Source organism: Lynx canadensis, chromosome D2 (assembly GCF_007474595.2).
Source record: "Lynx canadensis isolate LIC74 chromosome D2, mLynCan4.pri.v2, whole genome shotgun sequence".
Classification (NCBI taxonomy): Eukaryota; Metazoa; Chordata; class Mammalia; order Carnivora; family Felidae; genus Lynx; species Lynx canadensis.
The window spans coordinates 56,226,742-56,248,857 of NC_044313.2; the positions used below are offsets into that span (position 1 = coordinate 56,226,742).

General features: G+C 51.2%; 1 protein-coding gene across 3 annotated transcripts in view; it reads left to right on the forward strand.

Annotated features, from left to right (window-relative positions):
• Nucleotides 1–3,265: 3,265 nt before the first annotated feature.
• The window catches only part of LRRC20 (leucine rich repeat containing 20), an 86,001-nt gene continuing 67,150 nt past the window's right edge, over nt 3,266–22,116 (forward strand). For 2 of the 3 annotated variants that reach the window (XM_030335060.1, XM_030335063.1), the window contains exons 1-2: nt 3,266–3,320; nt 8,888–9,032. In XM_030335060.1, the coding sequence (XP_030190920.1) occupies nt 8,951–9,032 (82 nt within the window). In that variant the 5' untranslated portion in view covers nt 3,266–3,320; nt 8,888–8,950. Of the gene's footprint in view, nt 3,321–8,887; nt 9,033–22,116 lie in introns of those variants that run through there. The other variant, XM_030335064.1, reaches the window with a different exon arrangement.

Below are 22,116 nucleotides of genomic sequence, written 5' to 3' on the forward strand. Positions count from 1 at the left end.
TCCCCTTTTTATAAGGACACTAGTCGTATTGGATTAGGATTCATCCTACTTGACATTGATTGTAGTAATTTCTTGATGGGAAGTGGTCCCCCATTAGGGCTCTTAGTCATTGGAGTTGAGCTGCTGGCTTTGGCCACAGGATAGTGTCCACAGGTACGCTGAGAATTTATCCTGCTGAGCAAGGGGCACCCCCTCAGGAAATAGCCAGATAACGATTTGCCATTGCACAAGAGGTTTCCTATCTGGCAGGCAGCTGGGAGGCTTTCAGGAAAGCCACTGGGCCGTTTTTGAGCTCTGGCAAATACCCAAGCCTCTCTCTGTTTACAGGTGAAGGTGTATGGCTTCCATCTGGGTGACCACACTTGGACCAGGTCTCTATGGGGCCCAGACCTCCAAAGATGCTCTGTTTGGGAGCAGGAGCCTGTTTGGGGCCAGCTGAACTTCTTAACTGAGAAGCTTCAGTGGGGCTTTCCCTTGCCCAGCCCTGACCCTCTCATTTGTTATGCTGAAACTGAAGGTGGCAATGGATATCTTGTGAGTGAGAGATAACATTTTACCACTTCACTGTGTTGAATGAGATCAGTAAACATCACGATTGAAAATCTTAGCACTGCCGATCGATATTGACCGAGCACCCACTGTGTGCTGGGTATCATGGGAATATTTATTGAGCACTGCAGTAGAATGCAAAACTAGCCTTGATTCTCTACCTGCCCCTGTAACCATGTTCCTTGCAATGGGACATTGCTGCTCCGGCCATCAGAAGATGGAGTCTATTTCCCTGCCCTTGAACCTGGGTTGGACTTGTGACTTGGTTTAGTCAATACGACTATGGAAGTGTTGTTTATGCCAGTTTTGAGCCTAGACCTCCAGAGACCTTCCTTGCATGATTCCACTCTTGCTCTGGGAACCACGTGGCTGTGTGTTAACCAGCCTGGGCTAGCCTGCTGGTGGATGAGAGACCTGTGGCCCAGTTACCTCAGTTGAGAGTGAACCATCTCCCCAGAAGCAGAGGCCTCTGGCTGCCTAGCTACTCTCCCCAGATGCATCAGGGAATCCAGCTGAGACCAGAAGAACTGCCCAGCTGAGCCCAGCCTAAAATGCTGACCCGTAAAATCACGAACTAAATAAATATTTATTGCTTTAAGACACTTCTGCCTGTTGTGGTGCTTTATTAGACAGGAAAACAAAGTGCTGACTGATACAAGCACTTACCGTGTGCCAAGCTCTGGTTGATTTGAAATCAGGCAGAGTCTTGGGAGAAAAGACTGGTGCAGAGACGGCAGAGTAATGGGCATGGCGCAGTAAGTGCAGAAGACGTGGTGTTTGAGCTGGGCAGGAGTCTTGCCCGTGTAGAGTTGGAGGGTCCAGGATGAAACTCCTGGGAGATGGGACTGAGTATGATAAGGCACAAATATGGGATGCCTTAGGCTGGGACCATCAGCCAATGGCATTTACTGAGACCTTACTATGTGCACAGAAGCACCGCACTGGCAATCTCAGATCTGTGTATGGCCTGGCAGGGAAGAGTAGACATCCACGTGTGGAAATCGGCCAGAGATGTAAGGCTGGTGGCTTTTTTTTTTTTTTTAAAGTAAGCTTTGATGATACCCAACACAGGACTAGAATTCCTGACCCCAAGATTAAGAGATGCATAGTCTACCGACTGAGCCAGCCAGGTGCCCTGTAAGGGTGGTTTTAAGTGAAACAAGTGGCCGGGGTTGCTTTGTCCAGAGTAGTAAGGATCTTGGCTTGGGCAGAACAGGACTTGATCCAATTATTATTTGTATCTTGTACCTGGCATGTATGTGGCAGGGATAGAGTGATGACGAGTTTGGGGAAAGACTTCCATAGACAGTCTTCCTGAGAAGGAGTCAGAAAACATGGCCACTCAGGCATCCACCTGAGTGGTAACCCCTTGAAGGCGGGTCTGTGTCTCTTTGCTCTTGACACAGGATCCTGCATACACAAGGCATTCAGGTTGAAAGACTTTCTTTGGAGGCATTTCTCCTCCCCTTCCCTTTATTCCTACTCATCCATTGTATTAGTTTCCAAATTGCCACAGACTGGGTGACTTAAAAGAAATATGTTTTCTCATAGTTCTGGAGGGTTGAAGTCCAAAATCAGATGTCTGCAGAGTTACTTCCTTTCTTGCTTCTTCCTACCTTCGGGTCCTTGCCCACAGTCCTTGGGGTTCCTTGGCTTCTAGGCACATCACTCCCATCTCTGCCTCTGTATTCACATGCCCTTCCCCCTGTGTGTCTCTGTCTCTTCCTATCAGAACACCACTCACACCCTACTCCAGTATGATTTTATCTTACCTAGTATCTGCAATGATCCAAATAAGGTCACTTTCTGAGGTACTGGGGGTTAAGACTTCAGGATACCTCTTTTTGGGAAGACAATTCAACCGGTAACATCCATCAAGACCCAGGGGAATGTGTGTTCCTTATCTGACTGCCCCAGTCCCCGGAGGCCGAGTTAAATGTTCTTTCTTCAGAACTCCTACATATTTAATACACGCTTTTAGAGCATTTGACATGTTGATCATTGCCATGGGTTGAGTCAGGAGCCTCGCTTCTTTGGTCGTCTCCATAGTGCCTTGTAAAGGGTATATGGTGAGTCCTCCATAAATAAAGACCTGTGAAGCAGCCACCTTTCCCTGAGCTGTCATGCTCAGCGCTGCCCGGAACATTTCATGCATTAATCCTCACAGTGACCCCCTGTAAAGTATTTATGTATTTTAATTCCTACTGTATAGAGGAGAATGCTGGAATTTAGAAAGGTGAGATAACTTAGTGCAGCCACAATTGTCTCTAACAACCCGAATGGGCAGCTGAAGTCATCACATGAAAAGTTTTCTATCCCCCCCATCTTCACGTTTCTCAAAGTGCCCCTGATCTGGCTAATTCAACTCTATTCTGTCGAGAAGAATCTGGAGTCCTATTTATTGATTTCGGGGTCTGTGCGACACGTTCGAACCGTCTACACCCACGTTCGTTGTTTTCCCTCCAGAAGCCGCACACAAAGCGGATCCACCCTGCGGACGAGAGCGCGCGGGCCGCTTTTCCGCGCGCGCCGCTCCTGGGCGCAGCGTGAGGACCGGCTCACTGATTGGCTGCGCGCGGCCCGGGCCCGCGGCCTGCTCCCGCCCCGGCATCTATGCCCGCGCGGCGATTGGCCGAGCGGTCGTGCGCGCAGAGCCCGCGGTCCCGCGCTCCGCGCCCCGCCCGCTCCAGCGCGCCGCTGTTGCATGGGGCGCCGCCGGCGGCCGAGGGAGCGTGACTGCGCTGCGCAGGGCGCTAGGAGGCATTGTCGCTGTAAGTGGAGCAGAGAGCGGCCCAGAACGGGTCCCCACGCTTCGTGCCCCGCAAAGTAAATGTAGTCTGAGGCTGAGCGCTGGAGGGCTGGGGGCGAGAGGGAGAGAAGTGCCCCCGTTTCTGCAGCGTCCTCACCCCTCCCCCAGGTCACCGGGTGGAAAGAGCAGCGGTGCATCAGCTGCGGCTTCTGCAGTGCCAAGGGGCCCGGCGACGTGCCGGCTCCTGTTTGCAAACTGCTGCTGGACCCCGGTTGGCTCGCGGGAGTGGGCGCAGCGGTGGCAGGGAATAGGGAGCCGGGGGAAGCGGTGCCGGGCCTTGGTCCCCGCGGGAGGCGCCCTTGCCGGTAGAAGCTGTTGTGTATTTCGTTCCTGAAGCAGCGTTTTCTGGGCTTGCTTCCGTTCTGAGGGCCTGCAGACGCCTGCCTCGGAGCATGCTTCCTGGCCTCCGGGCAGCGCGGGAGTCCTCGGCCCTCGGCTAGCATCAGCGTTCCCCCACTGCCTGCTTTATTCTCCCAGTCCCCGCCTGCCGCGCGAGCCGGGGGCCGGCGACGAGGAGCCATTGGCTGCAGGCGCCGGGGGGTGGGGTAGACGAGTGAGGCGTTCCCCTTGTGCCAGGCGCGGGGGACCCTGGCCTGGTCCCGGCGCACACACCTTGGAGACGCCGTCCCAGGGTGCCTAGGTGCCCGGAGCAGAGCGCGCACGGCGCTTCGAACCCCGAGGCTCAAAACCAGGCGCCGGCCCGTCCCGCTCATGCCCCAGCGGACTGCTTTCCCTTGGGTAGAAAAGTGGGTCAACCCTGTCCAGGTCTCGAGGGCTTTTGGGGCTATTTGGATACCATCCAGCCCTCAGCCTCTCACCTTCCCACCTGCTCCCCCGCTTGGCGTGGCCGGAAGGACCCGCAGGAGCCAGCGGTGGGGAAGCTTGCACACATGGCTCAAGAGGCTCGAGTTGCCCTTTGGAGCGGCTGCCAGGCTCTAAAGTTCCCAAGTGACCACACCAGTAACTAAATATAGGAGCAGCTGGTGCGGAAGGGGTGTCGCAGCAGCTCCTTTGCAGGGATCTCGGGGCTCCAGATAAGGTAGTATTCTCACTGGTGATGACAGGAGCCCCAGCAGCGGGCTGCAGTCAGGGTTTAAGCAAAAATCCTCCCTCCTCCAGCCTTGTCTCCGGGTGAAGCTCGGTTATAGATCCAGGAGGGCCTGTTGCCAGCTCCCACAAAGGAAGACAACTTTTCTGGCATTCAGTTTATTATATCCTAACTTACCGTCTGTACTTGTTCAATCACCGACTCGTCATGCATCAGTGTGGGAAGTGCTTAAGGTTTGCAAAGACCTTTCTAGAAAGTTATATCTCATTTACTTTTCAAAACCCAGCAAGGGAGGTGGAATTTCCGTTTTACAAATGCGGCTGCTCACAAACACTGATAACTTTCCAAACTCTGGTCTTAGGCTGTCCTCAAAAATCTTTCCCTAGCTCACTGCAGAAAAACCGACAACAGAGTTCTAGGAGGTCCTACAGCTCCCTCCCCCAGCAGTCTGGGGACAGACAAATTGGCTACCTGTTCCCCTCTTTCTCTCATCTCTCTGGGTCCCTTTGCTCAGACCATTGCTCTCTCCCCTTCATGCAGAGGGCACACATGCTCCTTGGGCCTGGCATCATGGCCCTGCCGGCATCTGGCTCATTCTTCCTTTTGTCACTAAGTTTCTCCTAGTCAGGGGAGGCTCATTCTGGCCCATGCCCTGTCTCTGTAACTTGACTCCCCCCTGTGTGGGCCTTTTAGGAGGTGCCCAGAAGATATTTGCTGGATTTAAACATTTCCTCAGACTATGATGCACACTCTGAGGAAAGGGGAGGTGGGGGTGTATGGAGAGGAATGTGTTGTTGGGGTAGCAGCAGCGAGTATGGCTTTGGACCCTGTGCTCCAGGGTCTCCACGATTTGGAGCACTTGCCTTGAAATCAGCTAAGGCTTCCCTCAGCAGAGGCAGTCCCTTGGGGACACTCTGACTTCCTTCTACCATCACCTCTGCCTGTGGGGTTGGCTAGATGCCTCAAGGAGCCCAGACTTGACCTTGTGGGGCTATCCTGGGGTCCTGTAGGTGGGTTCTGGTTCCAGGAGGGCTCCCTCGCATGCTGATTGCTTCCACTGGCCAGCATAACATTTCTTTTGTAGGATTGCAAGAGATTTGGTGGCCAGAATGGTGCTGACATGCAGATTTTGGCTGACTCATGTTGTTTATATAGACAGGGGCCCTGATACCCTGGGGGCAGCCATGCCTAGGGCCCTTTGCATTCAGTTAGAAGTAGGTCCATAGCTCTCTGTGCCACTTATGTGACCCAGAAAGTTTCCTATTTTTCTCAAAAACAGAAAACAGGAGCAACTTTATTTTTATCTCTACCTCCTTTTGGGGGTTGTTATATGCTAAATATATCTTCCCTTTTTTTTTTTTTTTTTTTTTTTGTCAAAGAGGACTAGTATTGGGTTGGATCTAAAGGGAGCAGGACAACCTTGCAGTGCCCTTTTAGGGACCCAGTACAGGCTCCCATCATCCCATCTGGTCTTCCCTCAGTCTGGACCCCTTGCTCCCATCTTGGGCCTTATGCCATACCTGGCCCTGCCAGGTTCCTATTTCACAGTCCTTTCTGTGCCAGAGGGACAAGCCTTTGTCGTCTGACCTGGGAGAGGGACAATCAGCTGGACTTTATGAAGGAATTCTCCCTTGAGAGGGAGGGGAGGTGAGGGGAAGGGGGTTTCCTGGCCAGTTAGTGAGGGTGGCGGTTTTAGGCAGCAGGAACTTCTTGGAGGTCTAGGGTACATCTGTGCTACCCAGAGCATCCTCTGGATTGTACGGGGCCCTTCCTCCTAGTTACCTGCTCTGCCTCCCAGACTTTGCAGGTCACTCCTGTTCCTGCTTTGATGCCCATTCTCTGACCCACACCATAGAGTGTCTTAGCTTGCCACCAGGGGTGAGGTTTTTAATTTGACTGGTTTTCATCAGTGGGCTCAATGGCCTACGGCACCCCCGCCCTGTTCCCACCTTACCTGGTGACAGCTAGTAGAATTGTAAGTATAGGGCCTGGTTGAAAGTAAATCAGCCTAGGGAATCCCACTCAGGGCTAGCACAGACCCTGGGCGGCTTAGAGATCTACCTTCTCTTGCCCTTGTGCCGTGTGGCCAGGATTGCCTCGGTATGTTTCCTAGAAAGCTCTCCATGAAAATGACAAGTCAGAGCTATATCCTGTATTTCTGTCCTCTTCATTCTTATGCCCGATACCTTAGTGGATGCTCAATACATGTTTGTGATTATTGATGACAAATACTGGAGATAGGGCAAGGAAGGAACGTGGAACAGTAGGAAGACTCCTAGGCTGGGATTAGGAGGCCTAGGTTTCTGTTTGCATTAGGTCATTTACCTCCCTTCTGGGACCCTCAGTTTTCCCATTCATAGGGGTTAGAGTAAGTCGCCGAGACCCCGACGACATTGCTATGACTCAGGCTTAAGGGATGGTCCTAAGGGCAGCATGGTGGAGGTGTTGGGTTTAGTCTGCCATAGTCACCACTATTCCCCACTGTCCCACCCTGGCCCACCTTATGCAAGTTGCCTACCTAGCACTTGTAGGCATTTGACTATAGGACCCTTCTCATTTAGACAGTGCCTTAGATTTATTATAAGAATCCACTGGCTTGTCTTGTATGTAGATCTGAAACCCAAATGGTGGCTGTTGATCATCATCATCACCACCGAAGGATACTAACTAGGCATCTGTATTCAGCATGTGGTATAAAATGCAGGGGGAGAGCACAGTGTAGATCTGCTCCCTGTCTCAAGCTGCACACAGGCTGACTGGGGAGACAAATATGTATACTGTAAAATGCTCATAAACAACCCAAGTGGCTTGTGCTAAGACCTTAAGTGCTGCTGAAACTCAGAGGGAGGAGAAAGCACTGAGGGCCGAGGCAATCAGGGAGGACTTCCTGGAGGTGGAGAGGGAGATTCTAGTCATTCCTCAAAGATGAGTTCCACTGAGTTGTTTGTTCAAAGTCACATGGGTATGAAACTGGGATTAGAGGCCAGTGTCATGTCTGCATGTGTACTGTTTTATCCTCTTTATAAGTTGTTCAGACCTACATGTCCTGGGCCCTGGGCCCAGGAAAGATGTATGTATTTCTGTTCAGTCCTCATATGAATCCAGTGAGGTGGGTGTTACTAAGATCCCCTTCTCAGATGAAGAAACTACAGCTGAGAGTAGTTAGGAATCTTTCCCAGGGCTTCTGAACTAATAAATGGCAGAGTTGGGCACTAGACCTGTCTTCAAAAAACGGTCTTTTTCCGCTGCACTGTGTGTCTCAAACCTTCAGTGTCAGCCTCCTTGGTGAGATGCACCCGTACATGGAATTCACCCCTGTCACTCAGTGGAAGGGGGGCTTGGTCAGCCCCAGCTCAGCCTTGCCTGCCCTTCCTGTGTAGCTGAGCACATAGGGCCTTTTTCATGGTCTCTGTTAGCAACTCCGAGCACTACCCTCACCTCCTTCTCTCTGTCCTCACATGCTTCTGCCTCTGACCCTCAGGGCAAGTTCATTGAGCAACCTAGCTGTCTTTGAAGCTGGGAATGGGCACTGACCTTGGCCCCAAGTTCATTCTGTCCCTGGGGTGCTGCTGCCAGTGTTGGGGGCAACTTTTGTAAAGAGGTGAGCACTGGATGTGGAGCTGGGCTGGCCAGATCGTTGCCATTTACTCTCTTTGACCTTGGCCAGGTCATCTGGTCCCTCTCTGTGCCTCAGTTTCCTTCTCTGTAATAAACAGGGAGTTGGAGACCTGTCTAGTTTGCTCCTTCATGTCTTTGCCACCTAAGAATTTTGATTGTGTTCCACAACCTTCTTTAAGCCTTTTCTCCCCCAGTGATCCAATTTCCCTTCTCTTGTTTCCTCACCCCACCCCCTCTTTTTCCTTCTGGCTCTGGCGGATAAACTCTGCACCAGGCTGATCATCAGGTCTGCTGGCTAAAGCCGTATAAAACCGTAGCCTTCCCTCCATGTTGACAGGTGGGAAGGGAATTCTTAGAGGCCACAGACCAAGCAGACTGAGCTCTGACTGGTCAGACCGGCTGCAGTTGCCTCTGTGTCCCCACTCCCCAGCAGGCAAGAGGGACCCCGCAGAGGTACCGGGTGAGGTGAACTGGGAGCTAGGGGACCTGTCCTGGTGGTTGTGGACAGGGCACCAGCCCAGAGCTGTGCTCCGCCTCCTCCCCTCTGCTCCGCCTGTTAAGTGAGTCACAGGCAGCACATACCTGCGTCCTCACACCCGTCTGGCCACTGTTTCAGGCGCTTGCCCTGTGTCCGGTGAGGTCACACGTGTGGATCCACCCTCTGATGGGCACATCGGCTGCTCCGAAGGCCGAGCTGCGTGTGGCCTGGTCTCTGGGCCTCTCGGGAGGAAGTGAGTGGCCTGGGCCCTTCCCTGCAGGCTTCCTGCAGCCTGGGTCCCACGGGAGGGTGGATTCAGGGATGGGTCCCTGGCTGGGGGGTGGGGGTGGGGGGCGGGCGCTTCATGGCCCTGTGTCTTCCCCAGGCACAGGCCCCCTTGTGAGCAGCAGACCGGCCTGGTGGCCGGCAGCAGGACCCCCTCGCCTGCATGCTGAAGAAGATGGGTGAGGCCGTGGCCAGAGTTGCAAGGAAGGTCAACGAGACCGTGGAGAGCGGCTCTGATACCCTGGGTGAGTGAGGGCACCCTGTAGGCGGTGTGCGAAATCAATTTAGATATGAAATCGAAAGAGAAGAGCAAAGAGACCATGTCCGTGCGCGCCCTCGTCACGAGGAGAAGCGTGCCAGGGAATCTCATTGCGGTCGTTGTTCAGTTTGTGTATACCAGGCTGCAGTGCGAGACTTATCATGGCCGTGGACAAAGAGGTTTGAAAAACACTACGTGAGGGCTCCCGCTTGCTGGGAGCCGATCTGCCTGCCCTTGCACTGCCGCTGACTCTGAGTGTGTTATGTGCCCTTGACCCAGGTGACAATAGCTGGCACTGCTGAGTAGCCCCGTGTACCAGGCCCTGTGCAGGTGCCTTATGAGTGGTGCCGTATTGACTCTGCACAGTGGCCTTGTGATAGAGCGGGCACTCGCCAAGCATGACCAGCCTTGGTCTTCAGATGAGGACATGAGGGTCGAAGGCAAAGTGGGCTTTTCCCAGGTCCCTCAGCCTGCAGGCCCTTTTTCACGCCACCGTTTTACCTCGGTTGTGTCTTATGTATTTTTTGCTTTGACTTGGTCATGGCATTTTAGGCCAGACGGTTATGCCAAGACTTCAAGCATCTAAGCAAACCGTCCTATGTGATTGAATTCAGATATTTATTGCCTATTCGCGTGTACAAGGATTGTGTGCATGTGTGTGTATGTGTGTGTGTCTCCCGCTGGCATGTGTGTGCCCCCTTAGAGCCACTGACATGTTGTGAGAACCCAGAGGAGGGGAGCACACTCCTGCCTTGGGGATCACTGCATACACAGAGTGGGATTTGAGTTGGGTCTTTGGCACCCAGAGACGAATTCACAGGTAGGTCGGGCTATCTGTGCCCATGCGTGTCTGTGTCTCTCCAAGGAGTGTTTCCATGGAGGTTATTGGCTGACCAACAGCCCAGGGACTGGGAAGATAGAGTATTTCTGTGCGCAGCCTTTGGTCCGGCGTGTCTGAGGCTCCCGGACAGGGCGTGGTAGCCCGGAAAGTGGAGGGTCACTCGGCCTTCAAGGTGAGCTAGGTCACTGCCTCTTTCAGGAAGCCCTCAGCCCTACACTATCCACCCCTGGCTCCCTTCCTCCTCTGTAGCAGTCATGCAGTGTCCCTAGAGGGCAGGGACTTTTGCCCCTGTGCCCCAAGAGCCAGAGCCGTGCCAGACGCCTTGTGTGCACATAGCATTTGCTAAACTGAGCTGAAGGGGGAGAGGCATCATCTGTGGCAGACGGTCTTGCGAGTTGTCGTCGGTTTTGGAGGCAAGATTCTGGGGGAGGCTTCAGCTGGTGAGCTGACGGCCATAGGCCCTCAGGAAAAGCAGCCTGGATTGCTGTGCTGGCCTCTAAGGCGGTTGTACTTAGCCTGGTGTTCAAGACTCGCCACCTGTCATATGGGCTGGATTGGAATCCCCACTCTGCCACCAAATAGCCTGATACCCCAGCAGGCTGCTTAACCTCTGATTTAAGCTGGTTTTCTTCATGGATGTAACGGGGGTGTTAACTGTGCCCACCTCGTCAAGGGAGTTCAGGGGAATGGGGGGTCTGTAAGGTGTTGCCTTCGGGTAGTTCAGTGAGTCTCTGAGGGCTAGGGGCGGGGCCTAAGTCCCTCTCGGCCACAAACACGCCTCCTGCAGCTGTCAGCCGGCCACCAAGCTGGGTGTCTTCACGCTGTCTTCAGATGGGGAGTTCGGTGCAAATCAGCACGTCTCTGCAGTGAATAACCTACCCCTGCCTTAAAATGCTGCCGGGGAGAGGGACACGCGTGCAGCTCAGCCTCTTCCAGATGCGTCATGGGAGCAAGGATGGAGGGGTGGCAGAGGCAGGAGGACAAAATTCTGACTTCCTGGAGTCGGTGTTGTTAGCGAAAGGACTTCGGGAGGCTGATGTCCCAGGCAGCGCTGGGATCTCATGCATGGCAGCACCACAGAGTTGCCCCCGTGGCATGGAGGAGCCGGGGGGACGGTGCCCTGCAGCTGGGGAGCCTGGAAGGCCACATGGAGTCTTGACTTAAATGTCTGTGGACCAGAGACTGCAAATGCAGTTCTCTGTGCAGGCCAGGTGTGGATTTCTGTGAAGAGTGGCCGCCCTGCAGGGGTGCGGTGCACAGGGCGTCTAGAGTGGGGTGTGCTGTGACCAGCCCCTTTGCACTGCCCGGCGCCGTGTCCGTTGAAAACCCCGAGGCAGGCGTCAGCTGCCCTGCCTGGCTGCTATGGTACTGGGATTGAAACCCTGAGTGTCCGACCCCAGAGCCCGGGAACTTTCCCTGCCATGCTGTGTTGGGGTGGGGACCTGGGCAGTTGCTGGTCCCCGGCGTTGTGCACGCTGTAAAGCTTTAGTCATCTTGGGAGGGGAGTCGAACCTTTCAGCCTTGGCTGTCTTGACTGGAGCTCCAGACTTTCACGGGGAGATGACTGTGTCTTTAAAGTTAGGGCAGACTGAGGGAGGCTGGTTTATTACCTTTTTGGTGCCCAGTGAAGAAGCAAAATGTCAGACCAGGCCACTGTGGGCACCTGCAACCCAGGCCCTTCAGCAAGTGGAGCTCATTGGGCTCCTGCGGTCTGAGGGGTCTGGGGTCTAAGCTGTCCGTATGTACTGATCATCCGCCGTGTGCAGGGTGCTGGGGGGCTCCCGAGGGTTCTGTGCAGTAGAGTCGTGGAGTCCCAGCCCACCACTGTGGGACAGAGAGCAGTGAGTGACACAAGGGCTCCATGCTGGCCCTGGTCAGACACACACCGCAGGTGGTTGGAGTTCACAGGTGGGAGATGTTGCCAGGTGTTGAAGGCATCCAGGAAGGCTTTCTGCAAGAGGTGGGAATGGAAGTGGGTCTTGAAAGATGCGTGAAGGAACCCAGTGTGGTTCTCATGTAAAACAGCAAACAACCTGAAACAGCCTAAAAAACCAGCAGCGGGTAATCACTTTAATAAATTTTGTTACAGCTGTACAATGCAATTTATGTAGCTGTTAAAAGTGGTGCATGAAATTTCATTACGTGCTTGAATGAAGACTGGCAAATCTTTCCGTATAAGATGACTTGGAAAAAAGCAAGGATCCCAAACGGTACAGACAGATACCAGTTATGTTAAATGTGTGTACACTGGAAAAAATTGAAAGGAAATAAAACGAGACACAAAATGGATGTTAGAAAATACTATTGTGCATTTTCAGAACATTCTGTGATACACATATTACTCTTTTAAGTAGCGAAGATAGATTTTAGGGAGAGGACCACCCCCTTCCCCAAAACAGATGAGAGTTACGGAGGTAGCTCCTTGTGTAAGCCCTTGGGTGTGGAATGGGCTTCTCCGGCTTCTCCCTTCTGCTGAGTTCCGCTCCCTACCTCCGCACGCGCAGGTCCGGGGTGCAGCCCTAGGATGGCTGCTCAGAAGCCGCAGGTGTCTCTCTGCAGAGTGGAAGGTCCCAGTAGAGACCCGGCTGGGAGAGCTCAGTTACAGGTTCTCACCTTACTCGGGTAGGTCACCCTGGAAAGCTCCACACACGCTCCGCCAGGCGCCTGTGGCTGCCCTCCTCCTGCAACCTGAGCTGGGGTTCCCAGCCCTTGTCTCCCCACTGCAGGCCTCTTCATCCTCCGAGAAGTGGGTTCCTTTCCCTCTGGCCCCTGGTCTGCCCCTCAGCTTGAGTTGAAGCCACTTTTCTCCAGCCCCTCACCTCTCCTCAGCATTTTCGATTGAGCTTGTGCAGAGTCAGGAACTCAGGCTTTCCTCTCCATCCACTCCTTGTGTCCTCAGGTTAGTTCTTTCTCTTGGTAAAGGCCTCATGCACATCTGGGCTTCCTGGGTCCTTGAACCCCTGGGGGCCTCTGTCTGACCTCACTGTTCCCTCTGGCCAGTAGACTGGCGGGCCTCGATGCCCTGCACCCCACTTCTCTCCAGGGGAGAGAATCCCAGGCCTTTGGGGATGACTTTTAAAAACTGATCCTCATTGCCAAGGAACGGGGCTTGGAAAGGCCCGGCAGAGTGTGGGAAGGGAGGGCATGGCCGGCTGGGACAGAGGCCTGACAGAGCTGGCGGGAAGGAGTGCCCAGCACGAGCTGCAGAGGAAGGAGCCAGCGTTGCCCGGGGCCCGCTGTGTGCCGGGCACCGGTGTCTGAGACCACCTTTCTGTGGTCTTTGGTACTTTCTGCCTGCGGATTCCCATCTGTGTTCATTTCACAGAAGTCCCAAGTCATTAGCTCAGGGTGTGTGTCTGCCCCCTATCCCTCGGGGTCTCTTTGCCTGCACTTCCTCTTGGGGCTTCCATTCTGTGCGTCCGTCCGTTGCACTAGTATATTTCCTTTCTCTGCCTCTCTCTGCTACATTTTGAGATCTGTCTGCTGGTTCACTATTTGCTGTCCATCTGTGTTTAGTCTGCTCTCGAACCCCTCATTGAGTTTTAATTTTTAAGGCTACCTACTTTATTTTCAAAGTTCTGTTTGGTTCTTTAAAAAACCTGATTTCATATACTCTGGTTTCTCTTCAGATCTGATAAATCTTTTACCTTTTCTTTTAAAAAAATCTGACTTAAGGGAATAATATCTTATTTCTGTTTTATGTGTTTAATCTCTTTTTTTATTTCTTTAATCATTTGACTATACTTGTCTTTTTTCATCTTTTGTACTACCTTTACACAGGGAGTTCTCAGCGGCCCACATCTCCTGCTCCTGTTGACTCTAGCTCACAGTGGGTTGTTCTGGGTGGATCTGATATAATTTGGGACCCTATACTCCTGCCTGATGGAGCCTGGCCTGCATGACCCTGGACTGAGGGTGTGTGCTCCAGAGGGTTGTGTTTGCTTGCAGCAGATGCCTGCCTGCCGCTGGGTTAGAAACACATCTTTCTCAGCCCAAGGGGTGTCGGGGCCTCTAGGGAACTGAATATTCAAACCCTACACCCACCTGTGGTTTCCAAATCTCAGGGGGGTGATTTGTTTGTTGTTGTTTTTGGTTTTTTTAAAGTAGGCTCCGCGCCCGGCTCAGAGCCCAACGTGGGGCCTGAACTCACTACCCTGAGATCAAGACCGGAGCCGAGACCACGAGCTGGTGCTTAACCGACTGAGCCACCCAGGTGCCCCTGTTTTCTTTTTTTTAATTCAGTGCCCAGGCAAAGACAAAGCAGCCTTCTAATTATGAAAAAGCGGGTCTTATCCCTAGTCCAGCCTTTCTCTGAAGGTAGTCCTTCAAAACCCCCGCTTTCCGCGGGGCTCTCGGCTTCAGCCTCCCTCAGGCAGGCCAAGCGCTGCATTCCTGACCTCTTCTAGGCCTTTCAGCCTGAGCCCCTTGGGAATGCCAGCCCTGGCCAGCAGAGCAGCGGTAGCCTCCTGCCCCTGTGTCTTTGACATTCCTCTCTGACTCGTGCAGCTTGCTCTTGTCACACACCAGGCCGGGTTGCCGGCTCGTCGTTGCAGGCGTTGTGCCATTTAATCCTCACGCTGACTTTGTGAGAGGGGTGATGTTAATATCCCCGCGTTACAGATGCAGAAACCAAGCCACAGACCTTTCTAAGTCCAGGGTTTCTAAGTGTTCAGTAGCACGGAGGCATTCAGCTTGCCCCTCCGCCGTGCTGCTTTTGAATTAGGAGTTCCCTTGTTTTCGAGAAGCTGGAGCTAAGGCTGAGGGCGTGACACAGGTGTTGGGAGGTGGGGCCGGTTTCATCACAACTCTAGGTGACCCTTCCCACTGAGGACTTGGGGAAGGAGACGGGGAGAACATGGAGCCCCTGCTCCTCCTCCTGCTGGCCTCTGGCTCACACCGGTTGGAACCACAGTGGGGCCTGCCCTGTTTCTTGAAAAGGAGGAAAATTATCAGAGGCTAATATCTGCCTGGTCATTTAAGGTGTCGCCGGTGGTGATGGGGACAGCTGCCATGGGCTGCTTCTGTATACATACAGATTCATGGAGCCCACTCTAGAGGTTTAAAGGTGACATCCCGGGGTGGGCTGGGTGACCTACATTTTAACACGAATCCTGTATGATTCTCCCCTGCCTTGAATTTTGAGAACCAGTGGTTTATGAATTATATTCTAGAACTTCCTTCTCCTGGTAGGTTCTGGGTGGCTGGGCAGGGAAGGGCATTGTCTGGGCTGGCCTGGATATGTGTGTGTGTGTGTGTGTGTGTGTGTGTGAGAGAGAGAGAGAGAGAGAGAGAGAGAGAAAGAGAGAGAAAGAATGAATATGAGTGTGGTGTGACCCATCCTCAGGGAACTGAGCAGCTGGGCCACGAGCTGTGAGATGGTCAGGTGGGCAGACCAAAGCTAGTGACAGAAGGAAGGGACACATCCCCCTTCTCCTACTTCCCCTGTCTCCTAGGCTCACCCCTACTTTGCTGGGGTGAGTGCTTGTCTCCTCCTGCTCCGACCAGCAGATGGCGCCCTGTCACCAGCCGACAGTTGAGTGTCAACTGAGACCCAGGCTTGACCAGAGTGTTGGCTGGGCATGAGTGCCTGTGTCCTGGCGTCCTGACGGGGCTTCCACTCAGCCCAGCTCACGTCCTGTATTTACATTCCTAGCTGACTCCCACAGGATCTGAGTTTGCAGCTCCTTTCTTGAGCAGGGGTATTTAGGAAACACTTAAATATACTCACTAAATCTGAAGAATGCCTTCTCTCAGGTCAGATACTGCCCCTTTTTAAGAAACACCACATTGAGCACCTACTGTGTGTACCTCACTTGGAGGAACCAAGTGGCCCAGGAGTGGCCAGTGCGGAGGGGGAGGCAGATAGACACACGTGTTCTCCCAGGCACACTGTCAGGGAGGGGAGTTCGCGGCCCTGAGCCCAGGAGGCCGATGCTGGTGGGGATGACGGATGTGTGTGTTGCTCACCTGTCTCCTGGCCTGAGGGTCAGCCAGGCACAGGTCAGATGTGTGGAAGAGGGAGTGGGCCCTCACAGGGGAGCCCTCAGCCTGGCCGGGGCCACCTGTCCATTCGCTATGAGGGCTGGAAGCCTTTGATCTGCTGTCCTCAGCTTCCTGCCTCTCAGTTGGGAAGGCAGGGTGCTATAGCTATATACATTTGATTAAAACACACAAACAAGAAACGATAGGTATTACATGTGCCCAGTGTGCAACACATGAGACCCAACAGGTAAACAGTGGGAAGCCAGGCTTCCTCCGGCCCTGTCCTCTGTACCCTGACCCCTTCCTCCCTGGCATAGTGTCTTGTGGGAGCAGAAGGGGAGTTGTAAGGCCCTTCTGGGGTTACATTGGCAAGTTCTGGAATTGCTAGGGGTAAGGATGGTTAGCTGGTATCCTGAGGCTTTTTCAGGACTGTTTCTAGCCCTGGTGGGAGAGGACCCCAAAGCCCAAACAGATGTGGCCCAGGTCTCTCTATTGGTGTTCCCCAAATCCCCTTCTAGAACTTTGGGAGCTCCAAAGACCAGAAGTCCCACCTGCCCCCACTCTAGCCCCACCAGGGACGGATGCCAAGAGTGGGGTTCACTGGTGGGCAACCTCCAGCACAGCCAACCCGTGTCTTGGGTCCCCAGTCACTGTGGTGCTGACACCGCGGCACCCAGAATGCATCTGAGGGGTGGATGGGCAGATGCCCTCAGCCTCTCAGGTGTGGGTGCAGAACACTCAGTGCTCCCCACTTAGTCCTCCCCCCTCATTCTTCTGTCTGCAGAAAGGAGATTGCCCATCTGTGAGAGCTGGTCCAGCCCTGAGCAGCCTCCAGGGAGGCCCTGTGGGAGGTGGAGTGCCCTGTACAGGAAGGAGGCCATGAACGTATGAAATACTTGCAGAACGAAAAATGAATCAAGTGAGGAGGACTTCTGCCTCTCCTGTCTTCGGGTGTTTATGCCCTGGGCGTTGCTTAGCGCCCGTGCTAAGGGGATTGCACGGAAGATGTGGCATTGTGGCTGAACCTTAAAGGATGGAGCAGGTTTAGGGGAGTGGGTGTGGGTCACGCATCGGGGGAAGGCCATCCTAGGTGAGGTGTCTGTGTGAGCAAAGACATGGCAGCATGCAAGCGGGCACTTGTGACGGGGACAGCCAGGCTGTGACACGGGAGGGTAAAGGGAGCCGAGGGTGGCTTCAGATCTGAGGGCCTCGAGTGTCACCTAAAGTAGTTTCTACAGTGGAGTCCTGTTGAGGCAAAATGAACAAACCTTTAGAAACTCTAAAAATAAGAGAGAGGGGGCGCCTAGGTGGCTCAGTCGGTTGAGCGTTGAGTGTCCGACTTCGGCTCAGGTCATGATCTCGCAGCTCGTGGGTTCAAGCCCCGCATCGGGCTCTGTGCTGACAGCTCGGAGCCTGGAGCCTGCCTGCTTCAGATTCTGTCTCCCTCTCTCTCTGCCCCTCCCTGCTCATGCTCTCTCTCTCTCTCTCTCTCTCAAAAATAAGTAAACATTCAAAAAAAAAATGATGCGGGGCTCGAACTTACAAACCATGAGATAATGACCTGAGCCAAAGTCGGACGCTTAACACCCAGGCATTCCAATAAGAATGTGACTCTTGATCTCGGGCTTATGAGTTCAAGCTCCGTATTGGGCATAGAGATTACTTAAAAATAAAATCTGAAAAGAAAACTGTCTTAAGCCTAGTTGTCCGTAAGTTTGGGCACTGAGACAGTAGTTGAACGTTTATATAAGTTACAGGAATCTTTGGCAATTTTCCACAGATTGGGAGAGCTGTACATTCTGGGTTTCTGCAGTTAGTAAAGAAGACCATTGATTCATAGTTACCTCAGAATCTTCTGGATTATATGGCAAAGTTAGATTTGGGAGGTGGCTAAATCCACCAAGTCACTCCTAAATTAGAGTCACTGGTACATAACCCCCCTTTTTTTTTTTATTTTGTCTTGAGCCATTCCATCCACTAAAATGTGGTTTGTGAGCACGTTGGATGTTTTGGCATGTTGGACAAGCTAAACTAAGTTCCTCCTGTTGTATGTAGCCGGGAGCTTTCATTGGCAATTGATAAATTGCCACCTAAGTTTATAGAAATGCAAGGGTCTATCCATTGAGTGTTATATATAATGCAGGTTACATTTGAGTCAGATGGTACTTCTGGAGAGGTTTTTCCTAATGGAGGCCCCTCATAATGTATAAACACCAGAAAGAAAAAGAATATTAGAACCTGTCCAAGAGGTCGTGAACATTTTAGCCAAGTTCCCGTCGGAATGAGGTACCAGGGACGTATTTGACATTATGTTAGTTACATTAGCGAGTAACCAGGATGTAATAAAGGCAGAGATGAAAGCCAACAAGTGGGTTTACTGTCTTCTAATACTACAGTGTAAAAGAAAAGAAGCATAGAAACACAGGCCTGCTCCTGAATCTTGGGAGAGCAGTCTACCCTGATGCCATCTACTTCTGATCCTGGCTTGTGGTTCGGACGGCTCTGATGATCTTTGCGTGGCCCACTGGGCAATGGGCACAATGATTGCCTCCGCATGAGCTATTGCAGCAGCGATCTTTACATCCGGTTCAGTTTGCAGGGCTTCAGGAAAAAAGGGCAGTTTTAGTTCTCAAATGATTCCGGGTCAGAAAGACCCGTGGGAGAAAAATCAAAATGTTAGCTTGGAGAGGAGGATGTTAGCCAGGCATTGGAGGACACTAGAAGAAATCAGGATCTAGTGTAGTTTATAACGAGTAGTATTGAAATCTAATATCTAACACAAAGATGTGTTACTGAAACGTCTTTTTTCTACAGTCACCCTGATTTTTACCAAAAATAGCCTTAAGACGACTTTGTTTGTAAAGCAAGTCTAGTTTTAACACATTTGGCCTCATTATGTTCATAAGCACTATTGATTAGTCATATAAGTTTTTTTAAAGTTTGTTTAGAGAGAAAGAGAGAGTGTGTGCACGAGGGAGGGGCAGAGAGAGAGGAAGAGTAAAAGAATCCCAAGCGCTGATAGCGCCCCGATCCCATGGACCGTAAGGTCATGACCTGGGCCGAAATCAAGAGTCAGACACTTAACCTACTGAGCCACCCACGTGCCTCGGTCATATAAGTTCACTGTAATCCGCTTTGTGCAACTTTTTCTAAGGAATTTTAGATTGAACTTTTAATAGCATCTCAAGGCCAGAAGCCAAATCAAATACTTGCTGTCAGATTTTCCTGCAGTACCTATAGATTTGAGTATATTCCTCTTCTCAAGGTCCCCCAAATCTTCTGAGGTTCCTGCACCTGCCAGGAAGTGACATTCTTTACTTACCTGGTAAGGCTGCTGGGAACACTGTAAGCAAGTATCAGGCCAACATTTCCAAGGGGCTCCATTGGCTTCATAAAGTCCACCTTAGTTCCTTCAAGCTGTCCTTTTTGTTCATATTTTGTTCTAAGCCTTCTCTCTAAATAGCCAGTCTCATTTTAGGACAGGTTTTTTTTTTTCCTTCATGAAAATGTATTCCCATTCCTCACACCTTTCTTATCAACAACACATCTCACGTTCCTTGCATTCCGAGTTGCTTTCCTTATCATTTCCCAGCAGTCCTAATTGCATTTATCAGAACTTTCACCTTTAGAAACCTCAGACTCCAGTGAAAGCTAAGTGGTGACTGATGGCGAACTGTCTGTTCCACCAGAAGTCTTCAGATTGGAAATCTGTGGACACATTTCATAATTTCTAGAAACGTGTGTTGTTTTTCTCAGAGGACAACTTTCAGTAAAGCACAGAGCACATTTACCAACAGATCCAAGTATCTTGAGTTTCTCTGCAGTCAGAAGCCCAAAGCAGGCAAACCTACATTCAGGAATCAGTGCTTTAGTGTTCTGTCTTATTTGGAAAAGACTTAGATATCCAGTGAATTCAACCCAGCTTATCATTTAACTTAGCAACACTTCGAAGTTTCAGGTTACCAAAGATTTTGAAAGCTATAAGCCTTTTTATTTATGCAACTTATTTTTAAAATTCATTAATTTATTTGTCAGTGCTCTCTATACCCAACGCGTGGCTCAAACTCATGACCCTGAGCTCAAGAGCTCAAGAGTCATATGCTCTTCCAACTGAGCCAGCCAGGCACCCCTCAACCTGTTTATTTTTAACAGTTACCCGTGAAAACTTCATGAGACAGACGAAATTAACCATCATTTTAAGTCATTTTCTGCTGACTGATTGCAACAGATAAAACATGAAGGTAACCAGTAAACTCAGCTAGAATAGGAGTTGATTATCTGTATTGTATTCGATGTTGGTAACTCCAAAAGACATATGTATTTTAGTTGAACCTACAAACTGAAGCTAGTTTTAATACTGAATCTTTTTCCAGATACGATGAATTTGAAAAACATTTGCATCAGCCTCCATCTTTCTGAGTTTTAGAATGCCCCGTTCTTATAAGCGCTTGCCTTTTAACCAATTAGGTAGAGCCCTTTTACCAATTAATTTTAGCAATGCCATCTGAAGGTAGAAAAAAATCTCTCACATTTATAACACACACGCACAAAAAGATGCGAACAAAATGTAGCCTTTGTTTCATTAATATTTGTGGAGAGGACATCAAAGGCCCGATTTCCAGATTCCTCCCTTTTATGAAAACAAATCTCATTGCAAGATAGCATTATCATTTATAGATCCATTATAGTTATTTCTCTTTTTTCAGTGAGAACACGACCAGTTCTGTCCAAAGATGCCAAGGGCTGCACCAACAAACAGCCAGATGAAGCCCAGAGGGCCTCAATGGGCATTGGTTCCCCCCCAAAAGCCAGGAGCTTCACCGAGTGACCTGAACGCCTTTCGTTTTGGGTTGCTTAGTCTTTTTTTTATTTATTTATTTAAAAAAAAATTTTTTTTTCAACGTTTATTTATTTTTGGGACAGAGAGAGACAGAGCATGAACAGGGGAGGGGCAGAGAAAGAGGGAGACACAGAATCGGAAACAGGCTCCAGGCTCTGAGCCATCAGCCCAGAGCCCGACGCGGGGCTCGAACTCACGGACCGCGAGATCGTGACCTGGCTGAAGTCGGACGCTTAACCGACTGCGCCACCCAGGCGCCCCTGGGTTGCTTAGTCTTAACAGCCGGCTCCCTCTAATTGTGCTTGCTAGAAAACTAGTTTAGACATGTCAGAAGAACCTTGTTTGGACCATCTGAACCTCAGGTTATCCAAAGTTACATTTTCCCATTTAAGTAAGCACTTGCATGTGGAGGCTCCCTAAGTGTTGTACCTACAGCCTGCTGGGGTTCCTGTGAGTGGTGGTTGGTTTTCCGGGAGCTGTTCCGCTTTTGAAGCGTGACTCCCCGATTCACTTTAGTTTCAGTTTGGGAATAAGGCTTGAGAAAAATCTAAGGATATTAAGTGTGGTGGATCGAGAGGGTGGTGCTTGTGAACGTCACTTTCAAAGGGGCATGATACTCTCTATTATGTGTCTCAGTCTCTCCCAGCAAGGCCTAAGACCACCGAGGGGGCTCAAAGCGTTGGATGATCAATCCTTATGTGTGTGTCCCCGGACAAGCCAATTGTTAATTACTTTATGCGATGGGGAATTCCTATAGAACTGCTACACATCTCAAAGAATATCCTCAGACACTTTCCCCTAGGCTTTCAGTCACTGGAAAGCAGCATTTGGCCAGAAGGAGCAAGGGTCCCGTCTCTTCAGAGCTGAGTGGTTCAGTCTCTCGTATTTCTAGCCAGAAAATTGACTCAAGCCTTACATTAATAACATCAATTAGAACGATGGCAATTTAAAACAACCACCCCATCCACTCCAGCCACTCTAGGTTATTCCCACCTAAAGAACATTACCAGTAACCCTCAACAGCTCAAATGAAAGTCAGGACCATTAACGTGAGGAGGTCTGGATACCAGGAGAACTCACAGATTCCCCTGTGAGGTGCCCTGAAGTCAGAGGGGCGCAAGGGGCCCTTGCTGGCGCTGAGCGCACAATTCCACGGCACCCCCAGGTGACCTTGGGCACCTCGCTCTGCTATCCCGCCATCTACGCCAGGAAATGTGGACACAAAATGAACAAGCCTTTAGAATGTCTAAAAGTAAGAGAGAGGGTTTTATTCCAGCCAAATTAGGACAGCTGCCCGGGAAACATGCTCTTTACAGGGAAGAAAGTGCTCTGGAGAATGAACAGTTTCTACGGGGTCATGTAGTTTTTACATCTTGGAAAAGCTCCAAAGATTACAGATTAGCATAT